The sequence below is a fragment of the Schistocerca piceifrons genome, chromosome 1, assembly GCF_021461385.2.
Source record: "Schistocerca piceifrons isolate TAMUIC-IGC-003096 chromosome 1, iqSchPice1.1, whole genome shotgun sequence".
NCBI lineage: Eukaryota > Metazoa > Arthropoda > Insecta > Orthoptera > Acrididae > Schistocerca > Schistocerca piceifrons.
Window position 1 is genome coordinate 873869378 of NC_060138.1, and position 21259 is coordinate 873890636.

Here is a 21259-nt window from a genome sequence, read left to right on the forward strand (position 1 = left end):
TTGTTAAGGCGTTTCTGCAGTTCTGTGGTGTGCTCCTCCCAACTGAATTTATTATCAAGTTGTAATCCCAGGAATTTAAGACTTTCAAACTCTTCTATCTGCTCTTCTTCATACTTTATGCATATGCAGGGTGGAAACCTCTTACAGGTTCTCAATTGCATATAGTGAGTCTTTTCGAGGTTTAATGTAGTGAGTTGGCTTTAAACCATTTATTAATATCCATGAAAATCTCATTAGCAGATCTTTCTAGAACGACACCAGACATACTATTTATTGCAATACTTGTGTCATATGCAAACAAAACGAACCCTGCTTCTGGCAGTGTAACTGATGAGAGATCATTAATGTACACAAGAAAAAGCAATGGCCCTAAGATGGATCCTTGTGGGACACCACATGTAATTTCTTCCCATTCTGATGATGACTGATGCCTTAATTCACTAGTCCCTTGCACTGACACCCTTTGTTTCCTGTTAGCGAGTAATGACTTGAACCATTTTGCAGCACTGCCTGTGACACCATAGAATTCTAATTTATTTAAAAGGATGTTGTGGTTCACACAATCGAATGCCTTTGACAAATCACAGAACATACCTGCTGCTTGTAACTTGTTATTTAATGAATTAAGTACATTTTCACTGTAGGTGTAAATAGCCTTCTCGATATCTGAACCCTTCAGAAATCCAAACTGTGTTCTTGATAATATGTTATTTGTGGTCAGATGGTTGAGAAGCTGCCTGTACATTACTTTTTCTAAAATTTTTGAGAGTGCTGGCAAAAGTGGAAGAATTATTAGTGAGTTCCAAAGTTCTACCAGCACTGGAGCTAGCACAATGACGGTGTGTAAGGAGCTGAGAAGAATGCGCTACAGTGGTCGAGCAGCTCTTCATAAGCCATGGGATGAAGGCCTGGTGACAGTTAACTGCCGTAATGGTTTGCGCATAGCCGTACTGTTTGTTACTTTATTGAACAACCAGTTTCGGTCAGAAACAGACAGTCCTGTGTATCGTGCAAAACCACAAACATTAGCAATAGTTCGTAATTACAAAAGTGTGACTCTTCAAGTAATCCCGACGGATATGTTGTAAATAGTCTTCACTAGTTTACCGCCGGATGACCTGCAAATTCCACAATATTTTCTCGGAGCAACTGACCGCCATCTTCAGGTAGTTCAACCTTGCTGGTGGCTAAGTGAAGACAGCGCAGGCGCGGAACTCACACATGCGTAATGATTTGCATATAGATGGTGCCATACCAAAAAGCCCTCTGCCGAAAATCGCAGAGCAAGCCGCCTGCGCGTGCGCTGTACGCTATGTTTACTAACAGTGCTGCCAGACGTCGCTCGCTAAAGGACTGTACTAGAACAATGTTATGACAGGTCAGTTGCTCCGAGGAAATATTGTGGAATTTGCAGGTCATCCGGCGGTAAACTCGTGAAGACTATACACAATTACAAAAGTAATCATAATATACTAATATAATGTTGATCATAATTATTTTTTTACGAAACCCTTAGAGCGTGGGTCCAACTCGCAAGTGAACAATTTCTTTTGCTGGTGGTCCGTTGCTGACTGAGCGTTGATAACCTTGCCGTTGAGCGACCTTAAACTACAGCATATTTCTGACCGAAAAGTATTGTTTGATAAAGTGACAATACAGCTGAATGCAAACCAAGACTTTCTAAAAACTTCTAGAAGGTGCAAAACGTCGCCTTCTCAGAATAATTAATTAAATCCACTAAACATGTTTTCCATTCAAAACAACACCAGAGCTCCATAGCTCTACTGACATACATTTTTTTTGTCTGTTCTCCCTTCTGTCATTAAGATATTCTAAGTATTGTTTGATCGTATTGACACGACAAGTGTGTTCGCTTTTTGCTTTGTAAAAACTTTGACGTCATGGTTTATTCCTATACAATGTAGTGTCTCTGTTATTTAAATTCTTTGCCTCATTTGGAGGGGGACAAAACTTACTGTATATAATTGTAATTTCTGTGTGAATAATTTTTGTAGAAATACCAATATGCGTAAATGATCTATTATATTTAAAGTGACTGTTTGCTCTTATGCAATTGCTGATCCTCACTTAGGGCTTTTAGTAAATTGTAAGATGAAAAGGTGTTGTGGTTCCCGTCGGGAACGGAATCGTGCAGTGCGCGCAAAATGTGGTTGGCATGGATAGAAAGGTGGAACCGAGAGTTAGTCGGAGACGAGCTACTGAACCGCCAACAGCTCATGTAACAACAGTGGACTGTGCTGGTGCCGAGAGAGGCTTTTTGTGCCGTTTTCCAATGTGCCAAAGCCTCGGATGGATGTATTTGTAAGCTAGCTCTGTTTTGGAAATAGTATCTATCATCGTCACCAAGAAATGAGCGAGCTTTGTCATTATCAACTACTGATCCACCTGCCAGGACGTACAAGCCACCACATTACGCAATCACTAAGACGGAATCGTGGAATTGTAGATATATAAAGTGAAGGATCAGCTCATTGGATGTTTTAGTGTGCTCAAATATAAGGTAACTTATAACTGAATTTACGTACGTATCTTGATTTTTTCCTTATCACAACACCTTTCAGGATCCAAACCGTCTGAACAAATGATATTCAAAAGGAAAGACTAATACCTAATTAAATTTGTTCAAAATTGAGTGAAGTAAATTATCTAGTATTATTGTGGATTTTGGTGAAGTCGAAGGAGGAAGTAAGTGTAGCTTTTGTGAGAGCCTCTAGGTATCTGAACTTTTTCATAATTTTTGTTTTGTGTTCTACCAAAATTTATCACTTCTGGTTTAAAAAGGTAAAGAACTATGAAACAGTTTTCATAAGTTGGCATTCTTTAAATTGTTCATGAAAGTGTGTTTAGTTTGCTTTACTACAGTGGTCAAGATTAAGTCCCCCCCTCCCCCCCCCCCCCCCCCAATGAAAGTTGCCGAAATGCACAATGTTACTTGATTATAAAAAGTTCTAACTACCCTTGATATTTATGTTGAGTTGTGTGCTCATTGTGTTCTAATAAGTGAAATATCAGTTTATGAGTACCCACTTACTGTTTTATCCTCACTGAAGATAAAGTGGCTAGGAATGTCATTATCCATGAGAACAGTTACTTCTTTTCTTCAGAGAACTGTGAGAAATTGTTTTCTAGTGAACTCTTTCTTTATTGTCATGTCAGTTAGAGAAGTAATTGGTAAAATAAAGACTAAACCTATACTCAATTTATAATTTTGCAGTGAACGTTATTCACATCTCATGCCAGATAGAAAAGTGATACTAAACCTATGTCCAATTTATTATTCTAAGGTGCACTTTAATAGTAATATTATTGAAACCATTCAGTTTGAACAAGCCATGAAGGCAAAAGTGTATGTCATTATCTGTTGTACTTATGCAAATAGCTTTGTTCTTCTATAACTGTTAGCACTTTCTTTAACGTTAACATCTGCTAGTGACAGAGTTCATTGCACTCTCGTGTGATAAAGTATAGGCTGTGTATGTCCATTAAAGTTGCATATATCTTAATCTTTGAAAAGAGATGTTACACATTTCTATGCCTAATTAGGCTGGCGACCGTTTTTATTGCAGTATTTGGACAGTTTGAATGGGTAAAATATTATTTGTTACTTGCTAAACATTTCCGTAATTCTGATTTTGACGTCCGATAAGCCACCTTCTTTAGGTAGATCAGGATCAACACAACAAAATTCCTTTCAGAGGGTAACACTGCACTGTGCTTTATACCATAATTGCTTTAACAAGATAGTTTCATTATACGATCTACCTCCAACTTTAAGTTCTACATCTACATACACACTCCGCAATCCACCATATGGTACGTGGTGGAGGGTACCTCGTACCACAACTAGCATCTTTTCTCCCTGTTCCACTCCAAAACAGAACGAGGGAAGAATGACTGCCTATATGTCTCTGTACGAGCCCAAATCTCTCTTATCTTATCTTTGTGGTCCTTACGTGAAATAGAAGTTGGCGGCAGTAAAATTGTATTGCAGTCAGCCTCAAATGCTGGTTCTCTAAATTTCCTCAGTAGCGATTCACGAAAAGAACGCCTCCTTTCCTCCAGAGACTCCCACCCGAGTTCCTGAAGCATTTCCGTAATAGTCACGTGATGATCAAACCTAGCAGTAACAAATCTAGCAGCCCGCCTCTGAATTGCTTCTATGTTCTCCCTCAATCCGACCTGATAGGGATCCCAAACGCTCTAGCAGTACTCAAGAATAGGTCGTATTAGTGTTTTATAAGCGGTCTCCTTTACAGATGGACCACATCTTCCCAAAATTCTACCAATGAACCGAAGACGACTATCCACCTTCCCCACAACTGCCATTGCATGCTTGTCCCACTTCATAACGCTCTGCAATGATACGCCTAAATATTAAATCGACGTGACTGCGTCAAGCGCTACACTACCAATGGAGTATTAAAACATTACGGGATTCTTTTTCCTATTCATCTGCATTAATTTACATTTATCTATATTTAGAGTTAGCTGCGAATCTTTACACCAATCACAAATCCTGTCCAAGTCATCTTGTATCCTCCTACAGTCACTCAACGACGACACCTTCCCGTACACCACAGCATCATCAGCAAACAGCCGCACATTGCTATTCACCCTATCCAAAAGATCATTTATGTAGATAGAAAACAACAGCGGACCTACCACACTTCCCTGGGGCACTCCAGATGATACCCTCACCTCCGGTGGTATAGCAGTAAGAGTGGTAGTGTTATACGCTGTAGGAAGACATGGTTGTCAGAAATAAAAATGCACGAGAGAGGAAAGTGGGTAGGTCGGTAGGCTGAAGAGTATAGCACCAGTTACAGGGTGTCCAGAAAAGGACTCCCTGATTTCAAAATTCTATATCTCGAAAACAAAGATCGATAGAGGAATGCAGTAAACGGTATGTTTATTGTGAAAGCTGTAAGAAGTTTATAGAGCTGTTTGAAATAATAGTTACAAAAGCTGCTAATAGATGGCGCTGTACGCTGTACAGCTCATATCAGCATACATAAGTGAAATAATCGTATGAAAACAATCTTTGCAAACAATCACATCACAATGTTTTCAAAATGTTCACCATTGGCACTACAGAAGTGGCGCAAACTAATAATGAAATTCGCCATCACATTTCGTAGTGTCTCAACCGAAATTGATTGACATGCCACAGAGATCGCCGATTCAATCTCGTCTAGCGTGGCGGGATGCTTCGGGTAGACCATGTCTTTCACTGTGCCCCACAAAAAAGTCACAGGGAGTCAAATCCGGCGAATATGGAGGCCAATCCATGCCTGCACCAGTAAATTTGGGATATTCCAAAGCAATGACTCGATTCCCGAAGTATTCCTCGAGAAAGCGAAACTTTTGTTCGGTCCGATGTGGTCGGGCTCCATCTTGCATAAACAATTCAGTACCTGGTCGATCCTCTAACGCTTGCTGTGTGGCGACAAATTGTTCCAAAATTGCAACGTAACGTGCACCAGTTACCGTTTCTCGAATGAAAAAAAGGGCCAATAATGTCTCTGCTGCATATTGCAGCCCACACAGTAACTTTAGGAGAATACAGGGGTTTCGCTTCACACCAATATGGCTTTTCGGAACCCCAAAATCGCCAGTTCTGCTTATTCACGTATCCATTCAGCTGGAAGTGTGATTCATCTGTAGAGCAGATCAATCATTGTGAGCATCTGATTAGCAAAGGCAAACCTTTGTTGCACAGCTCGTACGGTTATGGCCTGGTGCGTTTGAATTTTGAATGGAAACATGTGTAGGCTCTTTCTCAGTATTTTCTGTGTGCTGGAACGCTTCAAACAAGTCTCAGATGCAATTCTACGGACGGATGACATTGGATTTCGCTGAATAATTCCAGAAACTGTGGCGATATTTTCAGGCGTAACTGCGGTTTGCTTGCGGCCAACATGCCCCACTAGATCATCAGTTACGCTGCCTGTTCGTTGAAATTTTGCGAAGAGCGTACGAATGGTTTTCGCATCGGGTCCTTTTGGAACATTAAATCGTGCTTGAAAACTTCGCCTTGTTGCCGTAGGACTCTCTTCTAACATGTGGTACTCTACCACCAGAAAAACGCGTTTTTCAATGGAGTACATGGTTTTAATCTCTTCCTTCGGTACGCTAACCTCCTTTCACGTTCCAATAGTGGAACTGATCGCTCTGGGCTTCGGATCACTATTTATACTAGGCATTACGTATGGCGATTACAGCGCCATCTGTTAGCAGCTTTTGTAACTATTATTTCAAACAGCTGTATAAACTTCTTACAGCTTTCACAATAAACATACCGTTTACTGCATTCCTCTATCGATCTTTGTTTTCGAGATATTTAATTTTGAAATCAGGGAGTCCTTTTCTGGACACCCTGTATGAAAACTGAGCTACTTCGTCAAAAATAAAGGAGACTAGCAGTTGACACACACTTTTTTTATTTTTGCTTTGGTACAGGGAGGCAGCTGAATGAGGAATAGCAGTATTGGGTGAGCCGCCAGCCGTCAGACCTTGACGACGGCCTTGCCCAGGTTGTCCCCGCGCAGCATGCCGATGAAGGCTCGCGGCAGGCTGTCGAAGCCGTGGCTGACGGTCTCGCGGCAGACGAGCCGGCCGTCCAGCACCCAGCGGCGCATGCGCTCCACCGCCTCGTCCCAGCGCGGCAGCCAGCGAGACACCAGGAAGCCCTGCAGCACCAGCTCGCGGCCCACCACTGCCGGCTGCACCGTCGTCGCCCGCACCGGTGCCTCGCTGTTGTAGGCGCAGACGGCGCCGCAGATGGGCACGCGCCCGCCGTGGCGCATGCACGGCAGCACGGCGCTGCTCAGCTCGCCGCCCACGTTGTCGAAGTACACGTCCACCCCCGCCGGCGCCACCTCCTTCAGTGCGCGGCGGGCGTCCGTCGTGCGATAGTTGAACGCCTCGTCGAACTGCAGCTCCTCCTTCAGCCAGCGCACCTTCTCGTCGCTGCCGGCGAAGCCTATAACCTGACACGTAGCAAACACAACTGAAGGCGGCGCCTTTCTGTCTCACAGGCCGTAGGCTAGATAAAATAACAGATATCTGTCCATTTACAAGGGCGTGCTGAAAAGTGATATGGCCGAATTTTTCATGTGTGTGAGGCAATGGGCGAGTTGTGGCACCCTAGCCGGCCGGTGTGGCCGTGCGGTCTAGGCGCTTCAGTCTGGAACCGCGTGACGCTCCGGTCGCAGGTTCGAATCCTGCCTCGGGCATGGATGTGTGTGATGTCCTTAGGTTAGTTAGGTTTAAGTAGTTCTAAGTTCTAGGGGACTGATGACCACAGCTGTTAAGTCCCATAGTGCTCAGAGCCATTTGAACCATTTGTGGCGCCCTGTTCGGAGTTGGGGCGACAGCGCAGGACGCTCGTCAGAGCCGCGGCTCGTTGGGCCGGTATTACACTATCAAATTTCTTTGTCAAATATCTTTGTCCAATATCTTTGTCAAAGATATTTGATGGTGTAATAGGGAACTTTGTCAAATGTCGTCCAATATTTGATCAAACCTAGGGCCTCGCTGTAGATTTGATCAAAGAAGTCGCTTGTCTTCTGTTCACTGCAATGTGACATGTTACCACATGGAGCGTTAGCCTCGCTGCACTCTATCGTCTGTAGGTAAATACAATTGGTGTGTGCCGACAACTACAAAATTAATAGAGATGTGTGAAGCTGATGAGGCGCTTTACAATGTGAGGCACTCGGAATACAAAAATAGATTACGAAGGTTGGAGACCTGACCTGACCTGACCTGACCTGACCTAACCTAACATAACCCTCTCCTGTAGCAACGAATCGGAGTGTTACAGTGAGCCTGTCTTCTGCAGATGTAGCAGTTCTTAAGTGAATATTGTGCTTTGTGATATGAGGATACACTTCATTGAGCACATACAGAAACGTATGCTCATCCATTCTTAAGTAATTGATGTACGACTTGACGTCCTCCACGTAACAAGTTTTGTTGAATGCTTTTATCGTGTCGTCGTAGAACCCACGGCTTTACCCAGGTTTGTTTCCTTTTTTTCTCCAACTTATCTTTCGCATGTGCACACAGTGCAATTGTGGTACATGCAACTGCTGCGGTTAATAACAAGTTGTTGTTGTCAGCCATCTTGAACTTTGACGAAAACTTGGATGACAGTGTAATACCCCTTCTAGCGTTACGTCAAAGATCTTTGTCGAATATATTTGACGGAATATTTGATCACATCTTTGATCAAATCATTGACAAAGAAATGTGATAGTGTAATACCGGCCTAAGTAACCGCGTGATGCCGCACATTAGCTGGACCACGTGGTGCCGAACGTTAGCCGGGGTCCAGGCGTGGCGTGGCTGGGAATTCCTTGGTGACGAGTTCGTTGCTTTGTGTCGATGAAAGAGATTTCTATGGCGTGTGAGGGTACTGGTGTGTAGTATCTGTAAGTGGTTGTTCTTTGGAGGGCGACAATGCCCAGTGGCGCAGAGAGTCGCAAGCAGTGGCAGTAGTTGAGAGGCTGTGGAAGGTGTAGGCTGCGTGAGCCAAAGCTTATATTGGTTAGTATCTCCTTGGAGATTATATTGGTTAATTAATGATTATTATGTTACATGCCTCTTGTTTTAGTTGACGGTGTATATCGAGACTTCGTTCATTGCTAAATGCAATGGTGTGGTACTAACCGATGGAGATGCATTAAGAACTGGTAAAATTTAATTCATTTCCTTTATCACACTGCACAAACATAAACACACTATTATTCAAACTGTGTGCCACTACTATTAAACATTGAGATAAATCCTTCGCTACGGAACCGCCTTTGGCTCACGCAGCCTACACCTTCCACAGCCTCTCAACAACTGCCACTGCTTGCGACTCTCTGCGCCACTGTGCATTGTCGCCCTCCAAAGAACAGCCACTTACAGATACTACACACCAGTACCCTCACAGCAGGGAGTGCCAAAGATGGCGGACTTTGTGAAACCTTAATGGCAGACATCTCACAGTTCATATAGAAATTAATGGTATCCAGATGAATCGTGATACCTCAAAAAGAAACATGCACATTACTATTATTTGCACGACGATTCTGATGGTGAAATAAAATTTTCAATATCTTTATTAGCTTACATTTTAGTATCGGACGGTAAATTATACAAGTTACACCCAGCAACGAATTTGCAAAATCTAAACGGTTCTTCAGATTTTGTCGATCAACGTGTCTTTAGAAAGCTATTAGTGTAAACCTAAATTGGTATGAATTACAGGCATGTAACATGAATAGTACAGGAGTTACTGGAGGTCGAAGTTGCCGATTACTATCGAACGCGTCAGGTCATAAGTACTCCACAGTGACACGAAAAAACGGTAGCAGCATGCTTATAAATATATTCATTCGTCTATGCCTTTGTTTATATCCGAAATACTGTTCATGAAGAAATTGGTTAAATATTTACTGTGTTATAGAAAGCACAGAGGCATTAGGCAACTGGCCTACCTTTTGTTGCTATTCCTTTGATAAATTTTTATTTAATTCGTTTATGTATTTAATAAGGTGTGTTAGCGCGTGTTTATGGTCCAGCCGTAGGAATATTTATTTAATTTCAAGTTACACTACTGGCCATCAAAATTGCTACACCACGAAGATTACGTGCTACAGACGCCAAATTTAGCCGACAGGAAGAAGATGCTGTGATATGCAAATGATTACCTTTTCAGAGCATTCACACAAGGTTGGTGCCGGTGGCGACACCTACAACGTGCTCACATGACGAAAGTTTCCAACCGATTTCTCATACATAAACAGCAGTTGACCGGCGTTGCCTGGTCAAACGTTGTTGTGATGCCTCGTGTAAGGAGGAGAAATGCGTACCATCACGTTTCCGACTTTGATAAAGGTCGGATTGTAGCCTATCGTGATTGCGGTTTATCGTATCGCGACATTGCTGCTCGTGTTGGTCGACATCCAATGACTGTAAGCAGAATATGGAATCGGTGAGTTCAGGAGGGTAATACGGAACGCCGTGCTGGATCCCAACGGCCTCGTATCACTAGCAGTCGAGATGACAGGCATCTTATCCGCATGGCTGTAACGGATCGTGCAGCCACGCCTCGATCCCTGAGTCAACAGATGGGGACGTTTGCAAAACAACAACCATCTGCACGAACAGTTCGACGACGTTTGCAGCAGCATGGAGTATCAGCTCGGAGACCATGGCTGCGGTTACCCTTGACGCTGCATCACAGACAGGAGCGCCTGCGATGGTGTACTCAACGACGAACCTGGGTGAACGAATGGCAAAACGTAGTTTTTTCGGATGAATCCAGGTTCTGTTTACAGCATCATGATGGTCGCATCCGTGTTTGGCGACATCGCGGTGAATGCACATTGGAAGCGTGTATTCGTCATTGCCATACTGGCGTATCACCCCGCGAGATGGTATGGGGTGCGACTGGTTACACGTCTCGGTCACGTCTTGTTCGCATTGAAGGCACTTTGAACTGTGGACGTTACATTTCAGATGTGTTACGACCCGTGGCCATACCCTTCATTCGATCCCTGCGAAACCCTACATTTCAGCAGGATAATGCACGACCGCATGTTGCAGGTCCTGTACGGGCCTTTCTGGATACAGAAAATGTTCGACTGCTGCCCTTGCCAGCACATTCTCCAGATCTCTCACCAATTGAAAACGTCTGGTCAACGCTGGCCGAGCAACTGGCTCTTCACAATACGCCAGTCACTACTCGTTATGAACTGTGGTATCGTGTTGAATCTGCATGGGCAGCTGTACCTGTACACGCCATCCAAGCTCTGTTTCACTCAATGCCCAGACGTATCAAGGCCGTTATTACGGCAAGAGGTGGTTGTTCTGGATACTGATTTCTCAGGATCTATGCACCCAAATTGCGTGCAAATGTAATCAGATGTCAGTTCTAGTATAATATATTTGTCCAATGAATACCCGTTTATCTTCTGCATTTCTTCTTGGTGTAGCAATTTTAATGGCCAGTAGTGTATTTAAATGTAAATCCGGTATTTCGAATGTGTTTCAATACGCTTGTGAGTATACATTTGCTTGGAGACGTGGAGGGAGAGCTCTAGCCAATCACAGCGCTCTTTAGTAAGGGAGGCGACTACCGAAGTGAATGGAGGGAGTTAGCGACAGTGCGGTGCGAGAGAGTCGCAGAGGACACGGGGAGGACGGCACAGGTCACAAGAAGTGCAGGACGCGACGGCGCGTTGTCGCGAGAGATAGAAATACTTCGGGGTGCCGACTTGTGCACTTGTTATATTTCTGTGGCTTCCACAGTGAAGACGTAGTGTGCGCTTAGAAGCGAATATCTCGCGAGCTATGTCGTCGTTCTTAACTAATTACGTGCAGTAGGAATCTATTATTTCCCTGTTATTCAGCTTATATTTTATTTAATTGTCCGACAATCGACAGCAATAAGTGTTTTGCAGAAATATACCGCATTCTCAAAAGTACTTCTACTGCCGTACTCATCATTTAAAGTCGTTAAGATACTACCTGCTGATTTTATTTAATTGTAATCTTTCATTTATAAATGTATATGTTACTTTCATAATTCGCAATTGCCGAGTGATAGAAACCTTCGACCATTCGATTCATGTGTGTATTCTTATCGTATACTGTAGACTCAGCAGTATTTGGTCTGTAATACGGCAACTACATATCTCAGCCCCTTGACAACGAAACCAGCCAAAACTTTTAATATTGCACCTCTGAATCGGTGGGTGCGTAGTTATTTGAAAGCCCGCATGTGAAAACTCTTAGAGCTTTTTAAATAAATCAAATGAAACTGTACGGTTGCAGAGACCTTTTCCAGTGTCTAACATCAATGATGTTTACACAGATCAGCCAGAACATTATGACCACCGACCTACTATCGATATAAACCCCTTCAGGTGATCGCAACGTCACCGATCGAGGAATGACCGCTAGTCAGACACACGCGTGTTGCATGTAGTGTCAGTGAGCGTGCTGTCCGTGTGTAGAATGGGGAAGGCGAGCGATCTATCCGAGTTTGACAGAGGGCAGATTGTGATGGCTCAGAGGCTCGGCACGAGCATTTCGGAATCTTCACGGCTTGTCCGGTGTTGGGGGAATGCTGGTGAGTCTCTTCAACACGTGGCGAAACCAAGGTGAAACCACATCCAGACGTCCTGCAGCTTGCCGGCCAGTCCCCGTTACTGATGTCGGACGTCGTAGGCTGAGCAGACATAAAACACGACAGGCGGCGAACTGTGGCGGAAATAACATCATACTTTAATGCTGGGCAGAGTACAAGTGCATCTGAACACAGGGTACATCTGACACACCTAAAGATGGGCGGCTGCAGCTACTGAACCATGTGTGTGCCAATGTTAACACTACGACATTGCCAACTACGACTGAAATGGCCACGTGACCATCTGCACTGGACGTTGCTGCAGTGGCAGAGCGTTGCACGGTCTGATGAATCCCGATATCGTCTTCATCATGCCTATGGAAGAACGCGAATCTGTCTTCTTCCAGAGGAACAGCTCCTTGGCACCTGTACTGCGGGATGGAGACAAGATGGCAGCGGCTCCATTATGCTCTGAGTGACATTCGCGTGGGTGTCCATGGATCCACTGGAGCTCGTGCAAGGCACCAAGATGGCCAAGAAGTATCGTACACAGGTTACAGACCACGTACACCCCTTCATGACGATCATGTTTCCCGACTGTAGTGGCATTTTTCAACGAGATAATACGCTATGTCACAAGGTCAAACGTGTGAATCGTTGGTTCGAGGCCACAGTAGCAAGTTTCAGTTGATGTGCCTCCCAACTCGCCAGACCTGAAACCGATCAAACACATCCGGGATGTGATTGAACGTGGCGGAATTTATGGGAATTAGGTGATTTGTGTCTGCAGATGTGATCCTAGCTCCATCAGCGACCTACCAAGGCCTCACTGCTTCCATACCACGACACAATGCTGCTGTTATCTGCGCCAAATCTGGGCATACCGGCTATTAGGTCGTTATAATGTTCTCTCTGCTCAGTGTATGTGTGGACTGAAACGACGAATGAAAATTTTTACCAAGGCCAGGATTCAAATTGAGGCCTCTTACTTAGTAGAAAGATGCTCTGACTGTGGCATGGTGGCCTTGCACAACTCCACGGACTATTACCCTACATGCTTCTCTCTTCAATCCAAATTCCCCTTCACACTTCAGCCCACTTGGTCATGTCCTAAATAAAACCAACGCTTTTAACATGTAAGGTGATTATAATTTCGCACCTTACAAGCACTAATCTACAAACTTTACCATGATTTACAACCGGAATTACGTATCATTTGATAGTTTGTACACCTTATATATGAATATTTAAAGAAGACTGACATTGACACGTACACCTTGTAAATAGTTGTTAACGCTTATTGCATGAAAGGTGACGGAGTGTCTTTATTATCAAAACGGCGTAATGAATGATTGCCTATACTAGTAGAGGTTGTAACGCCAGTCGAAATGAAACGGCAGGCGTAACACAAGCCGTGGGTGGAAAAGCCCGCACAGGTGTGTTGGTGCTGCTTGACACAGGAAGTATCCGAGACGGACGGTCGGGGCATCTGAGCGCTGAAGCACAGTACAGCGGCGGCCGGCCAGTTTTGTAGTGAGGCCGGAAGACCCAACCGGATAATACTTCGAAAACTCTGAAAATCTTGGACACAGCAGAGAGGAACGAGGAAGCGTTACCTCGGAAATCACGCAGGCTGGGTTATTTCCTAGGATTCTTACTCTGAGAAGCGTACCATTGTATCTATTCCTAATTAACGAGGATAGGTATTTCCTCGCAAACTTTCCGCGCTGGACGACAAAAGACTAAAATATGGTTGGTCGGCGTTCGGAAGAATCTGTAGAGAGGGAGAATATTCCGTGGTTTCGAGAATATGATACGCCTTCTGCAGTTACAAGGGAGGGGGGCCGAGCTTTGCTGGGAAGCCAGCGGTGGATGGAAAGAGGTCTTCCATTTTTGAGCGCCCATGTTTGACGGTCGGTTAGTAGCAGCTTTTGTAGGTACAGACCGACTTGTTGTCTTTGCTCTCAGTCGGTTATCTTATAATTAGACCGGTTAGACACTGTACTGTTGCGAGCCTATACGATTTTGGACTTCGCCTCCGGGTAGGGAGACGTCGTTGAATACACAGCCTTCAGTGACTGAGAGCACTTCCTCTGTCTACACTCAAGTAGAGCCGTTATCTGAATAGCGTTCTTGTGGCTGGGAGTTCGCGTTTCTTGTCTGTACAACACAGAGAGGAGAAGACAGTATTAGATCGCACTAGTCAGACGACCGCCTTCTACCGTCCTAGTTTTTGAAAGAGTTTTTATTTTGTGGCTGGAGTTCTTCCATCGTCGCAGACGTGTACGAGAGCCAGCACTCCGACGCACCGGACACAGTACATATCGTGATATAGCTAACTGCTTCTGCTTATTAGGGCTATAAAGCTAAACAGCTGTGATCACGCAAATTTTATTTCCATTGAGGTTGCGCACCACTGTAGATCATTTTTGAAAGTAGAGTCTTCTAATGCATGGTACGTAGGTGAAGTCAGTCATTTCGTGTTACTTATATAAGATCGCGTAGCCATAAAAAGGGGTAGATTTGGGCAATAGACCAATCACATTAGTTAGGAAATCCATTTGTATATCTTTATGTCCATCGGAATTGATATATAAACATTTCTAATATTTAGAGGGGTTTTAATCCACAATAAATGTATAAGCAGAAAGAGCAGTTATCATGTGTAGCTACTTGTTCCTTTAACTATACATTTATGTTTATGTTGTAATTTATATGTTAAAGAGCAAGAAGGAGGAGATAATATCACCATTAAGAGATCCTAAGATCTGCTTCAGGGGGTAGTCAAACAGAGCCAAATCTTAATTTTCGCGTTTAGTATTTTGCGTTGCGCACATTCATTTAACACCCACCTGGAGTAGCATCTTGGAAACATTCTACATCTTTATTCTTCATGTCTACATTTTTGCAGCCCTCTGCCTCCACGGAGCCCAGAACTGTAGTGTTTAACATGGTGTCGTCTAACATAACAATGTCAGTGCTTGAGAAACAGTGCTTCGAGTTTCTAACCAAAGAACAGACGAATGGAAAAACTGGTAGAAGCCGACCTCGGGGAAGATCAGTTTGGATTCCGTAGAAATATTGGAACACGTGAGGCAATACTGACCCTACGACTTATCTTAGAAGGTAGATTAAGAAAAGGCATACTACGTTTCTAGCATTTGTAGACTTAGAGAAAGCTTTTGACAATGTTGACTGGAATACTCTCTTTCAAATTCTGAAGGTGGCAGGGGTAAAATACAGGGAGAAGGCTATTTACAATTTGTACAGAAACCAGATGGCAGTTATAAGAGTCGAGGGACATGAAAGGGAAGCAATGGTTGGGGAAGGAGTGAGACACGGTTGTAGCCTATCCCCGATGTTATTCAGTCTGTATATTGAGCAAGCAGTAAAGGAAACAAAAGAAAAATTCGGAGCAGGTATTAAGATCCATGGAGAAGAAATAAAAACTTTGAGGTTCGCCGACTACATTGTAATTCTGTCAGATACAGCAAAGGGCTTGGAAGAGCAGTTGAACGGAATGGATAGTATCTGAAAGGAGGATATAAGATGAAAATCAACAAAAGCAAAACGAGGATAATGGAATTTAGTCGAGTTAAGTCGGGTGATGCTGTGGGAATTAGATTAGGGAATGAGACACTTAAAGTAGTAAAGGAGTTTTGCTATTTGGGAAGCAAAATAGCTGATGATGGTCGAAGTAGAGAGGATATAAAATGTAGACTGGCAATGACAAGGAAAGCGTTTCTGAAGAAGAGAAATTTTTTAACATCGAGTATAGATTTAAGTGTCAGGAAGTCGTTTCTGAGAGTATTTGTATGGAGTGTAGCCATGTATGGAAGTGAAACATGGACTATAAATACTTTAGACAAGAAGAGAATAGAAGCTTTCGAAATATGGTGCTACAGAAGAATGCTGAAGATTAGATGGGTAGATCATATAACTAATGAGGAGGTATTGAATACGATTGGGGAGAAGAGAATTTTGTGGCACAACTTCGCAAGAAGAAGGGACCGATTGGTAGGACATGTTCTGAGGCATCGAGGGATCACCGATTTAGTATTGGAGGGCAGCGTGGAGGGTAAAAATCGTAGAGGGAGACCAAGATATGAATACACTAAGCAGATTCAGAAGGATGTAGGTTGCAGTAGGTACTGGGAAATGAAGAAGCTTGCACAGGATAGAGTAGCATGGTGAGCTGCATCAAACCAGTCTCAGGACTGAAGACCACAACAACAACAACCAAAGAAAGCGTCTGTCCACAAATGGAGCACCCTCCCCTTCAGGATGACAACGCCAGACCACGTACGACAGCGCTGCTACATCTGCAACAATCCGACGCCTTGGGTTCACCGTCATCGATCATCCTTCATACAGTCCCGAAATTGTTCCATCTGACTTTTAAACTGTTTCCAAAACCGAAGAACACGTTTGATGACTTCACTTTGATAGCGATGAAGCTGTGCAAGCAGAGGCTGTGCCTCCTTGAACGAACTCAAACATTCTACAGCGACGGTAACAACAGATTAGTTTCGCATTGGGAGAAATGTGTTCGTCACAGGGTGACTATAATGCGAGATAAATATGTAGACATCGAAGAATAAAGATTTAGAATGTTAATAACGTTTGTTTTATTTAAAGAGCGTTGAGAGTTTTCATATAATAAAATTCGGAGGCATTAATCTTCAACACTCCCTCATATTTACAAATTTATTTCACGTGGTAGCATTAACGCCTTCACTACCATTCTTACATCTTACATGCTTAGGGAGTAGAATCGTAAAACTACTGTACGCTATTTTAGAATATCAGAAGTAAACGTAGACTACAGTAGTTTACCTAGAAGCCTTGGTCGATTAAGATCGTAACCACATTACATTAGGTGTGTTGCATACCTATCGGGCTTTACCTCATTCTGATAGTGTTCTTTGCGTATCGATATTACTAGGTTCCGCTAGAAACAGGAAGCGGTCACCTGTCTAGAAACTGAATGAGGATATATAAAGGTCCTCGAAAACGATGGAACATTTTTGTTCTACATAGCTATCCTCCCACCTGTTACTTTAAAATAAATAGAATTTATAACAAAATTGAATGTGTCAGTTTAATTCAAGTTTCATTCGAAAATGTTGATCTGTAACGTGAAACAGAGAGGTTTGAAGCAAAAACAAAAATAAAACAATACAGATTGATCATGTAGCGCTAGAAAACGTAATTTCCTCAAAAAAAGGTAAAATCAGAAAAAAACGCAAAACGAACACATATCAAACATCGCGTCAGTACTTCTTCAAGCGTATGTAAAACAAGTTTCTGTTATTCGCAAACAACAGTCGCACTTATCAATAATAACAGAAAACTCTTGGCTTTGGCCATGATGATGAACGTAACTATGTAACTACAAAATAATAAGAGTAATCATGCAGATTTTTTGTATGTTTGTGGATGTAAGCCATATCAAAAGTAATTGTTTTGAATGTATAAAAGACCAGAAGTTGCGCAATGAACTATTTTTTGTTACTTATACAATTAATGTTTTGTAAGGATATAAAATATACAATGGGCTAACAGTGTACGATGTGCGGATGTGTGGTTTTAATTGTGTGTGTGTGTAGAAAAAAACAAAAGAAAAAAAAAATAAAGATAAGTCGTCGGCTCCCAGATTCTCCCTCACACAATCATGTTCATTACTTTCCCTACCAATGCTACCGGCAATGCCAAAACTACCAAACCGTAGTTTCGGTAGAACATAACTGTAGTAGGGATTGAACATTACACTATCTACAATACAGGTTGGCGTGTAGCCGACTGATATATTTCGACCTTGAATATTACGCTAACGGGGTAGGCTATATTGAGCGCCAGAGAGTAAAAGGTAAAGGAAAGAATGTCATTTTGTATGCCACAAATTGCAATTAAGTAAAACTCTTGATTGCACGGTCCTTTATTAAATGTTAATATCGAAAAATATCGCCAGACATAAGATGTAGTTCTAGTTCTGAGTTTGACACTTGGTTTCAGTGAATTCACAACTGTGTTACCATACGCAGCATTTACGAAGTGATCATTGTATTGCTATATACAGTCAATGTGCCCAGTTTGTTGAGCCTAAAACTAGATCTGTGTCTTATGAGCGACCATGATTGTTTGAAACGCGTAACATTTAATAAAGAATGGTGCAATCAGTCTTATGCAGAATTGAAATTTATGTCAAATTTGAAGGATCGCCTACCACTACTTTGGAAGAATTCCTGTATCAAGTAATTTTATATGCCAATAGCAATGAAAAGCTCGCTCATGCAACATCGTGTTAGCTCAGTTCGTAGTTATTTCTAAACTAAGTCCGTGAAAAAGCGTAACCTTTTTTTTTAAGACAACACTCTAATGTTGGTCAACACAGTCAGGTACCTTAAATTTCTTGAATAATTTGTTCATGTTCAGCAATGCCCGTTTCCATCTTTCGCCAACAAAGAGAACTCACGATACAGGTCTCGAGTGAATCCTAAAGCGCTGCATGGAAGGTTGTTGTACTTCCCCGAAGCGACAGATAGTGTGGATTCGCTGTTTTTGGTATTGTAGGCAGATACTTTTTGAGAATGAAGATGGAGAAACAGTAACTTTTAATTTAGACTGTTATGTCACTATGTTGTTGGAAGACTTTGTTCATCCTTGTTTATGACGGCTTTGCTTAACTCGAAGGTTCTTACTTTCAGCAAGATGGTGCTGCCTGCCACACCGTGCGAAACTGCTTGGCCGTTGTTCGTGGAAGGTTTGTGATTGTTATCTCTCGGTATGGAAACATCTCATGGGCCACGCGGTTACCAGAACTTATTGTCCAAGATTTTATTCCCACAGGAATTATTGAAAAACCGGATGTTCTGGACATGCACAGTGGACATTCGAGAAGTTAAACAAGCCACTGCTGATAAGATTACGACTACTGACGAAGATCTGTAGGGTTGCCAACACCTTAAAGAGAAAATAAGGTGTCAAGAAGGCAGCCTACAAAATAAATACTTCAAATGGTGTTTTCTACAAAGAACAGTAACAATATAATTAAAACGTGAGTACATATCTTATTTTACGTTATTGCTTGTATTTATTTACAAACTTTGCTTCGCAAAGGTTCATTCGATTTTATATGTGTACAAAATTCTCTGCAATTAAAATTCAGTGTTACCTGCAGTTCTGCTTTTATAAGTTCGGTGGCACATCTGTTGCGTACCTCTGTCCACCTCTGCAGATAGAATAGAAGACTTTGAAAATATTAGCTCTCAGTGGACGAATCCAACATGAATAGTACACACACATTTTTAATTCTTTTCCTTGACAGTGATTTCACCTTATCTTCATCGTTATTCATACTAAAACAAGAAGTCGCAAACTCCGGATCAGACTAGAACAATGCTCACACACTCTAGCTTTGAATAATGTGGTCCTTCCTCCAGTTTCCGAGACGCCGGCCACCAGAGCAGGCTCGTAACGTAAGCGCTGTTGCCGGTTTACTTGTTCACCGCAACAACAGAGATTGTGGGAAAATCTATGATGTGTCAAGCAAAATAAATTATTTTAACTACCATTGCAAAAGTTGAAAAAATATGGGATAAAGTCTAAATAATACTGCATCTGACAAAAAAGTAGCCAACATACGGGATTTCCTGGGAAAAACGGTATAGTTGGCAACCCCGCTTATAGGGGAGTGTGTATGACAGCTGTGACAGCTGTGAACAGCCACTGCTTTTAGCTTCAGATGTCAATGACGCTTTTCCTTGTGGCACTCTTATTTTACTTCTGAATTTTTCTTTTCTAGGAGGCTGAGTTGATAAATCGACTTCACTTCCAACAGGAACAGCTGTTATGGGACACACTTCAGGAGCTGTGTCAGTGTTGGAATGTTTATTCATGCTTTCAACCCAAAAGCAATACATTGGTATTACTTTGACTGAACACAACAGAATGTGTTACAATTTAATTTATGCAGATGTTTTGAATTAGGCCCAGACCTATACGTTCACTCTAACAATAATGTAATGTGAACCACATTCGTTTTATAAATCATAATAAGTGTTGCAAAGAAAATTTTGTCAAGATTTGTCCTAAACATGAGATGTATTTCAGCTTTTTCATTATGTAGCTATTCGTATGAAATGTTTTCTTCTTTGTCATTTTCTACCAGCAGTGAGTACACCAACAACTAATGACCACTAAGTTGGGAAACGTGAATCTATTTGCGTGAACTGCTCACAACTAAGCTCCAGATTACTTGTACGTGGTGCTGTGAGGCACTCAAATAAGATTTTTAAACTTCTATTTTCTCCATACCGTAATGAGATGTAGCTTTACTCCCAAATTGAAAAACAATTTACATTTAGTACACAGCAACATATCACCTAAAATGAAGCAAACGTAAAGTAGCCAGCGACCACATTTTCCACTGCAAACCCATCAAATTTTACGCTGCAGAGTATCTGGAAATAAAGTATCACAGTAACTATGAGCAACACCGATAAAACAGACACTTCACCAATGATTTGAAACTATTAGATAAGAAAGAAGTCAATTTTGTGCACCAGTTAGTCTCCTCAGAATCGAATGAGAGATATTGCACATAGTAGTCAAAGAAGTGAGCTAATGCGAAACAAGTCGTTTTTAATTTTTTAAAAGAAAATGAGAAACTCTACGGAAAAACTAATTGCAGGAGTTAATGTAGCTGTTGGTACGGTCACAGTCTAGGGGACTGATGGCCTCAGATGTTAAGTGCCATAGTGCTTAGAGCTATTTGCACTATTTAATTAATGTAGTTTTGCTTCACTTACATACAGTATTTTTTGAAGTTTAGTGTTTATTGTTTACAGCAAGGAAGTTGGAAAACACACTTTTCTCATATATTAATATCAGCCACTTTGTCGAAAACCCCTTATTACTGTTCTGTTCCGTCGTTTCTCTTACTGCTGCTAATTATATATTTATAACTTTAGCAATACATCAAGCAACTGTTTACTTGTGGGAAAGCCCAGCAACTAAAATGCGCAGTTAATAAAACAAACAAAACGTATCCGTTCGCCTTTAGTTTCAGCCACAGCGGTTTACTCTTTTTCAATATGGCAGGTTCCCCACACG

The 21259-nt window shown here is 42.2% G+C and overlaps 1 protein-coding gene across 1 annotated transcript in view; it reads right to left on the reverse strand.

The window, feature by feature from the left end:
- Nucleotides 1-6444: 6444 nt before the first annotated feature.
- LOC124802108 (prostaglandin reductase 1-like) overlaps nucleotides 6445-21259 on the reverse strand; it is a 73438-nt gene continuing 58623 nt past the window's right edge. Inside the window, exon 3 of the mRNA XM_047263123.1 lies at nucleotides 6445-7010. Within this exon, the coding sequence (XP_047119079.1) occupies nucleotides 6528-7010 (483 nt within the window). The 3' untranslated portion in view covers nucleotides 6445-6527. The remainder of the gene's footprint in view (nucleotides 7011-21259) is intronic.